At 48.6% G+C, this 8,848-nt stretch overlaps 1 protein-coding gene across 1 annotated transcript in view; it reads left to right on the top strand.

Annotated features, from left to right (window-relative positions):
* The first annotated feature begins 2 nt into the window (after positions 1-2).
* Positions 3-8,848, top strand: part of CFAP144 (cilia and flagella associated protein 144) — a 19,271-nt gene continuing 10,425 nt past the window's right edge. Inside the window, exons 1-2 of the mRNA XM_073358057.1 lie at positions 3-366; positions 1,921-1,980. Of these exons, the coding sequence (XP_073214158.1) occupies positions 234-366; positions 1,921-1,980 (193 nt within the window). The 5' untranslated portion in view covers positions 3-233. The remainder of the gene's footprint in view (positions 367-1,920; positions 1,981-8,848) is intronic.

Raw genomic sequence — 8,848 nt, 5'->3', positions numbered from 1 at the left:
GGCGGGGAACATAGCCAATCAGCAACGGGACTTTTAACTCGAGAGCCAATTGGGACTGGGGGCGGGGCTTTGCTGATCCAGGGGCGTGGTCTGAACCGTACTAATCAGCGAGTCCTCTGCGTCCGACCAAGGATCGGGGCGAAGCGCCGTTGCTAGGAAACAAGAATGAAACAAACGTAGTCGCTGAGAATTCGCCGCGCCGCGTTCCCAGCTTCCCGGGAGCGGGGCCGGCCATGGCGGCGCGGGGCCGCGAGAAGGAGCCGCCCGACCTGGTGCATCAAAACCAGATTTTCTGCGAGACCGTCCGGAAGGAGCTACGGTGCCAGAAACTGCACACGGAGTACGGGGTCAACCCCCTCAAACGGGGTGAGGCGGGAGAAAGCGGCCTACCCGCTGAAACAGAGTGAGACCGGATGGGGGAGTACAAATCCCCTTTGAGAACGGGGGGAGGCAAGGGGGCCACCCCCTCAAACGAGGCGAGACGGGAGGGGGGAGGCAAGGGGGCCACCCCCTCAAACGAGGCGAGACGGGAGGGGGGAGGCAAGGGGGCCACCCCCTCAAACGAGGCGAGACGGGAGGGGGGAGGCAAGGGGGCCACCCCCTCAAACGAGGCGAGACGGGAGGGGGGAGGCAAGGGGGCCACCCCCTCAAACGAGGCGAGACGGGAGGGGGGAGGCAAGGGGGCCACCCCCTCAAACGAGGCGAGACGGGAGGGGGGAGGCAACGGGGCAACATGTAGGAGGGCCATGACAGAGTAAGGGATTGACTCCACCAAGTGGATCGGGGGGTCGGGGGGGCCAGTCTGCTCTCTTGGGGTAGACAGTGCTTGGTGAACATGGCCGACTCACTCAGACACGAGAGACAGGGCCCAGGGTATGGATAACTTGAAGTTGTGAGGCAGCCCACGTGGCCAGTTTAAGATTGGGGTATATGGGAGCAGGTCTGGAACTGGCAGTGGTGGCCTGGGGTCACAAAACTGGGGCAAGATGGGATGGAGGCCCTAGACAGAAGGTCCTCCCTATCAGCTAGCCAGGCTCCAGTTTCCTCCTATTCACAGTCATGTAATATCCTTGTGGCAACTACAGCAATTGTTGACATGCATAAGTAGTGCGTGACTCTTGTGTTTGGGGAGGCTGGGTGCAAGTGCCAGAAGCTCCCTAGAAGTGTGAGGGTGCCTGGACTGTGGCCCTGCCTCCTGCCCCGCCCGCACGTCTCCACCTCCTCCCATGGAGAGGTGCAAGCAGCAGGTGCGGGGGGGGGCAGAGGGGGGCGAGCGCAGGGCCTCAGGGCAAAGAGGCCCCATGGGAGTGGGGCTTCGGGGCAGCATGTGGGTGGGGTCATAGTCAGAGCACCAATGGCTCCCCCACTTCTCTGGAGCTTCCAGAGGCAGTGCTCCAAAGGCAGTGGGTCACTGCTCCTCCAAGGGGAGGTGCACTGTGTCTGGCATTTCTTGCCCCGTTTGGAGAGGCTTAGTCTCCCCAAGCCTCTTATACCCACTGCCCATACTGACATGGGAAAGTAATGTTTGGATTTGTATATGTGTTGGGGTTTAAATGCTATTTAGCAGCTAGAAACAAGGAGGAACTAGCCCCATGTAGTCAGCCAGAACTCTGTGCTCTTCCAGCAAGCGGCCTGCAGGTCACAGTTTAGGAACCTGACAAATCGGTGGATGAACTCTGCTCTCTGCTCACAAACACCTAGTGCCAGGGTCCCATGGTGCCAAAGCTGATTCCCTTCAGTTCCCAGGAATTGTGACGACATTAACCAGTGCTCCTTTTCCAATCTGTAGTCTCTCTTCTCCTTAACAGCCTAAGTGAGCTGGCAGAAGACAGGATAGCGGGAGCTAGTGCTTTACCTGAAACTGCCTGTAATATTGATTCCATAATACCAACTCACCTGCATCATCACATTTCTCCCCAGTTCACACTATCACCAGGAAGCCAATGTCTTGGCATGATAACATAGAAGAGCCTGCGGATGGTAAGTAGCTTCTGAACAGCTGTTGAGATAATTAGATAAGGAAGTAATTATCAGATAAATGAGACCGATTAGAAATCATTTCCATTTTGTAAAATAAAATAAAGCATGTATGTGAAAAAAATTGAACTTTATTGGGCAGTTAAAAAAGACTCCTGAAAAAGATTAGAAACACTGGAAATGCAAGGTGGTAGCTGCACAGCAACTATGAACAAGACAGAAAAGGATTCTTGTGGCACCTTAGAGACTAACCAATTTATTTCAGAGAATCATAGAATATCAGGGGTAGAAGGGATCTCAGGAGGTCATCTAGTCCAACCCCCTGCTCAAAGCAGGACCAATCCACAACTAAATCATCCCAGCCAGGGCTTTGTCAAGCCTGACCTTAAAAATATCTAAGGATGGAGATTCCACCACCTCCCTAGGTAACGCATTCCAGTGTTTCACCACCCTCCTAGTGAAAAAGTTTTTCCTAATATCCAACCTAAATCTCCCCCACTGCAACTTGAGACCATTACTCCTTGTTCTGTCATCAGCTACCACTAAGAACAGTCTAGAGCCATCCTCTTTGGAACCCCCTTTCAGGTAGTTGAAAGCAGCTATCAAATCCCCCCTCATTCTTCTCTTCTGCAGGCTAAACAATCCCAGCTCCCTCAGCCTCTCCTCATAAGTCATGTGTTCCAGTCCCCTAATCATTTTTGTTGCCCTCCGCTGGACTCTTTCCAATTTTTTCACATCCTTCTTGTAGTGTGGGGCCCAAAACTGGACACAGTACTCCAGATGAGGCCTCACCAATGTCGAATAGAGGGGAATGATCACATCCCTCGATCTGCTGGCAATGCCCCTACCTATACATCCCAAAATGCATTGGCCTTCTTGGCAACAAGGGCACACTGTTGACTCATATCCAGCTTCTCCTCCACTGTAACCCCTAGGTCCTTTTCTGCAGAACTGCTGCTGAGCCATTCGGTCCCTAGTCTATAGCGGTGCATGGGATTCTTCCGTCCTAATTGCAGGACTCTGCACTTGTGCTTGTTGAACCTCATCAGATTTCTTTTGGCCCAATCCTCCAATTTGTCTAGGGCCCTCTGTATCCGATCCCTACCCTCCAGCACATCTACCTCTCCTTTCAGTTTAGTGTCATCTGCAAACTTGCTGAGGGTACAATCCACACCATCCTCCAGGTCATTTATGAAGACATTGAACAAAACCAGCCCGAGGACCGACCCTTGGGGCACTCCACTTGATACCAGCTGCCAACTAGACATGGAGCCATTGATCACTACCTGTTGAGCCCGACAATCTAGCCAACTTTCTATCCACCTTATAGTCCATTCATCCAGCCCATGCTTCTTTAACCTGCTCGCAAGAATATTGTGGGAGACCGTGTCAAAAGCTACACGTATCCGATGAAGTGAGCTGTAGCTCACAAAAGCTTATGCTCAAATAAATTGGTTAGTCTCTAAGGTGCCACAAGTCCTCCTTTTCTTTTTGCAGCTACAGACTAACATGGTTGCTACTCTGAAACCTATGAACAAGACAGTGTACCTGTAACAGTTCTTATTTTCCAGTTGGATTAACTGGAAAGGATAATGTTGCATAACATTTTAGTGCCTTGAAGTGGTGCGGAGGAGAAGATTGTATGACCCTGGGCCCAGGACAAAGGAATTATCCAAGCAGTATAATAGCGGCTAATGTGTGCGCCTTTGGATATTTTACCCCCAAATAGTTTAGCACAGGAGTGGGAAAACTATGGCCCGCGGGCTGCTTCTGGCCCGTGAGCCACTTTTATCCGGCCCTTAAGCTCCCACTGGGGAGCGGGGTCAGGGGCTTGTTCCACCCACTGGGGAGCAGGGTTGGAGGCTTGCCCCTCTTCACTTGCACGGCACTCCCCAGCCCCTGACTCACAGTTCCCTTGATGAGCATCATCTTCTGGCACGCAGAGCCACACTGCGACTGTGCGACTTCGCTGTGCTGTTTCTGGGATCAGAACACCCCCCCACACACACACGGCAGCGCACCCAGTCCCCTCCTGGTCTCCTACGGCCCCACCGAGCCTCGAAACCACCCAGGGGCTACACCCATCCCAGCTAGAATGCCTCCACCCGTGGCGGTATCTGGTACTCCTGCCTTGGTGTCACTGCCAGCAGGGCCCCTAGGAGTCCCCAGTACCACCCCTTAGAGCCCCCTCTCCCCACCTCGGTAACATCCCTTATAGAGCCCTCCCATGCTACACCCCATACAGTCCTCCTCCCCTACCAGGCATTCATGATGTCTTGGTGAACTTTCTGATGCACCTCTCTGTCTTTAAGAGCCCAGCAGACATGAGACAAGTGTCACAACTCCCTTTATTTTTTTTCCATATAGTGCTGCCTTTGAGAAGTTTGAACTTCAGAGACTAAGGAGGGCACCACAGGGCCTTGAGTCAGCAGAGGGAAAGCACCAGCTGGGAAGGCCTGTGGAGAAGTCCAGTCTTTAGGCAAGCGGTGCTGGGAAAGCAGGAAGACAGACCCTCAGAGAGGAGAGGCTGTGCCTAGGTTGGGACTGGGGTGAAAGAAATTAATTATTAAAGAGAGGAAGAGGAACTGGGCCCAGTTGAAACAGGGATGATGACTTTGAAGGTTTGAGTTTTCTTTGGAAAGACTTTCTTTTGAAAGGTTTCAGAGTAACAGCCGTGTTAGTCTGTATTCGCAAAAAGAAAAGGAGTACTTGTGGCACCTTAGAGACTAACCAATTTATTTGAGCATGAGCTTTCGTGAGCTACAGCTCACAACATCATCATCTTTTTTCTTTTGAAAGATATAATAAATTGTACCTAAGAAGCGGAAATGTTTTGAATAGCTGGCCTGTGTTGACATTTTTAAAGGGAGACCAAATTAAGGTGAAACTGAGGCAGGCCTCAGCAGAGCCACATTTGGCCAGGAAAGGTGTATCTTTTGGCAGACTTGCTAACCTCAGACTTTCCACATGTACATATAACACCGCTAACGATTGCACATAGATGGGAATGTTGCTAAGGTCAGTATCAAGGTATAGCTTTAAAATGCCAGTCAGAGAAATTTGGTGGGTATGTTGTTACTGTATAACTTAATCAATGCTGATAGTCAAAATTCTTATTTGGGTGAACTAGATTGACAAAAAGAAAAGGAGTACTCGTGGCACCTTAGAGACTAACAAATTTATTTGAGCATAAGCTTTCGTGAGCTACAGCTCACTTCATCGGATGCATTCAGTGGAAAACACAATGGGGAGATTTATATACACATAAATAGCATGTGATTAGTTTGTCAAAGCCTATGCACAAGGGTACAGAATTAAGATGTTTATATGCAACTAACTGCTATATCCTGACTTGATTGCTTAACTATGTATGTGGTAATGTTTAACATTTTTATGGACTAATTATTATTCATAGATTCTAAGGCCAGAAGGGACCATGTGATAATTTATTCTGAACTCCTGTATAAGGCAGGAATAATTTCTAGAGCAGGTCTTTTCAGCCAATCTTGATTTGAAAATTGTCAGTGATGGAAAATCCTTCGACCCTTGGTAAATTGTTCCAACGGTTAATTTCTCTCTCTGTCAAAAATCATTCTTTCCATCTGAATTTGTCTAGTTTCAACTGGAAGCCTGGCAGAATGGTCTCACTTGCTTGTGAGTTACCCTGTAGAGAATGCATTCCTCCCCTAAGCCTTTGGGGGAGCAAAATTCAGAAAATCAGACAGAGTAAGGCTCTCAATTTAAGTTCAGGCTTAACATTCCTAAAGCTAATACACTGAATTGATTACACTGCATATGGGCAGAGAGCACAAGAGGCTTCACAGCCAGCCACAACTCACAGGACCCATGTGACTTAAGGGCAAATGTTGTGGTCATTGAACTTGAGCAACACACAGCCACTGTAAATCCAAATCCACCCTTGGGCAGACATCAGAAATAAAAACATGCTTTTGGGGAGGGGTGGGAGGGAGGGGAGCTGTGTGGGAAAGAATGTAATGAAATTCAGAAGGTGATCAAACTATTTTTGAAAAGACAACAAATTACACATGCATATGCTTAGAGCAGAGGGGTGGGAAAGAACAGGAGCTTGGAGCCCAACTGAGGAAAATGTGGATTAAAGGGAGGGGAATAAAGGGCAGGAGGGGAAGGAGTTGAAGGCTCAGGTAAGGTGTGTGTGTAAGGCAGCGATGAAGGATGACATGGTGGTAGGGCATGTGAGAGAGATTGAAGCACGGAGCACCTGTCAGCCCTACATTCTCCCCTCCTGGGTGTGTGCTGGGGGCTGGAGGGGCAGTTCACATATCTTAGAGCTATTTGTTTCAGGCTGCATTCATTTCCATGGTGTACTTTAGAAATTACACCCTCTATGGCATGAAAACGCGCACAATAGACAAGCTCCAAGATGATGGGCAACTTCACACCTCTCCAAACCTCTCATGCTGCAGATGGATGTGTAGAGCCCCTTCCATCTGTCTTTCCTTTTTAAAAAAAACAAAAGAAAAAGTGCCCCACATCAGCATTATCCTGTGCTAGGGATCTGGATACAGCAGTAGTTGCTGATGATTAATTTTATACAATACTATAGCAGTGCACCACCTCTTCTATAATTAAGGTTAGAGAATGCTTTGTTTTTAAAGGATGACTTTTCCAAGTGCTCTAAAATCCACCTTTAAATGGACTGTCTTGAAATTTGCTATGCCGCATAGGAGTATAATGTAGGGTTAGTGGTCCAAACTGGGGATTGAGCAAGGTATTCCCAAGATAAAGCCCCCTGAAAAAAAGCATTTCATAGTGCACAGATTCTTGCAACTTTGAAGTTTGAAACCTACTCTGGACAGAAATCTGAGAATGAACTGTAAACATTCTGGTAAAGTCCTCTCTGTCAAGTGGTTTTTTTGTTTGTTTGTTTGAATGTTGGAGACATGTAATCTTAGTATAGCATATAATTCAGAATGTGCTTTAACTATTCCTGAAAAGAAAATAAATTACACATGTGAATGCTTGCTGGGAAGGGAAGGTGATTAGGTGTGGGAAGAGTAGTCTGGAATAGGGGGAGAGGACTTTGGGTCTGTGTTGAGGGATGGGGATTGTCATAAATATAAAGGGAAGGGTAAACCCCCTTGAAATCCCTCCTGGCCAGGGGAAAGCTCCTCTCACCTGTAAAGGGTTAAGAAGCTAAAGGTAACCTCGCTGGCACCTGACCAAAATGACCAATGAGGAGACAAGATACTTTCAAAAGCTGGGAGGAGGGAGAGAAACAAAGGGTCTGCGTGTCTGTCTATATGCTGGTTTTCTGCCGGGGATAGACCAGGAATGGAGTCTTAGAACTTTTAGTAAGTAATCTAGCTAGGTATGTGTTAGATTATGATTTCTTTAAATGGCTGAGAAAGAATTGTGCTGAATAGAATAACTATTTCTGTCTGTATATCTTTTTTGTAACTTAAGGTTTTGCCTAGAGGGGTTCTCTATGTTTTTGAATCTAATTACCCTGTAAGATATCTACCATCCTGATTTTGCAGGGGGGATTTCTTCATTTCTATTTACTTCTATTTTTATTAAAAGTCTTCTTGTAAGAAACTGAATGCTTTTTCATTGTTCTCAGATCCAAGGGTTTGGGTCTGTGGTCACCTATGCAAATTGGTGAGGCTTTTTATCCAACATTTCCCAGGAAAGAGGGGGGTGCAAGTGTTGGGAGGATTGTTCATTGTTCTTAAGATCCAAGGGTCTGGGTCTGTAGTCACCTAGGCAAATAGGTGAGGCTTTTTACCAAACCTTGTCCAGGAAGTGGGGTGCAAGGTTTTGGGAAGTATTTTGGGGGGAAAGACGTGTCCAAACAGCTCTTCCCCAGTAACCAGTATTAGTTTGGTGGTGGTAGCGGCCAGTCCAAGGACAACGGGTGGAATATTTTGTACCTTGGGGAAGTTTTGACCTAAGCTGGTAAAGATAAGCTTAGGAGGTTTTTCATGCAGGTCCCCACATCTGTACCCTAGAGTTCAGAGTGGGGGAGGAACCTTGACAGGGATATTATGGAGATAGGTGATAGGGGAGAGAAAAGAGGTTGGGGAACTCGGGGAAGAAGGAGTGGGAAAAAGGAGAGGATAGAAAGGATTGGGCAACGTGAGGAGTAGCAGAGGAAGTTGGGGCGGGGGTTAGGGAGTGGCTTGTTAGCTCTGAATTCTCCCCTTCCACGGGTGCTGAGATCTAGGGGAGCCTTATCCCTCTGCAAAGATCTGAGCTCCTCTCCCTGGCCTCTGGGATCTGGGGAGCCCTGTCCCTCTTGCTTTGTCCAAGTTCCCCACCCTGCCCCTCCACGGGAGCTGGAATATGAGGGGCCCTTCCCTCAGCAGGTGTCCGAGCCCCATCTTACTTAACGTGTGAGCTGGGATCTGGGGACAGAGCCTGAAGGTAATGCAGATTTAAACATCAGAAATGCAGGAAGTGAATAGTTAAGGTACACATCACCCCTGTATGGGGTTGGCCATCGTGCATATGGTGGGGGGGAAGAGTCCCTTGTATGGAGGAGGGCAACCTGGGTGGGCCTAGGGCATGGTTGGGGAAGCTGGACTGATGCAGGGGCAGGAGGTTCAGGTGTGGGTGGATGGGTTATGGCAGGGGTGGAGAACATATGGGCCAGATCTAGCCCGTTGCTTAATTTCATCCGTCCTGCGGCAAATCTCGGCGCTGCAGGTCAGAAGCCCTGAGCTTCGTTTCCCCCCAGTAGGGCTGGAACCCTGAGTGCCAACTCACCATGCTGTGCATGGGAGTCCCATATTGATATGAGCTGTGTTTATATTGAGTTCTTTGAAAGGCCAAATTCATAGAATCATAGAATATCAGGGTTGGAAGGGACCCCAGAAGGTCATCTAGTCCA

The sequence above is a fragment of the Lepidochelys kempii genome, chromosome 8, assembly GCF_965140265.1.
Source record: "Lepidochelys kempii isolate rLepKem1 chromosome 8, rLepKem1.hap2, whole genome shotgun sequence".
In the NCBI taxonomy this organism is placed as follows: domain Eukaryota; kingdom Metazoa; phylum Chordata; order Testudines; family Cheloniidae; genus Lepidochelys; species Lepidochelys kempii.
The sequence above is the reverse complement of the archived record's forward strand: the minus strand, read 5'-3'. Positions and strand labels throughout refer to the sequence as shown.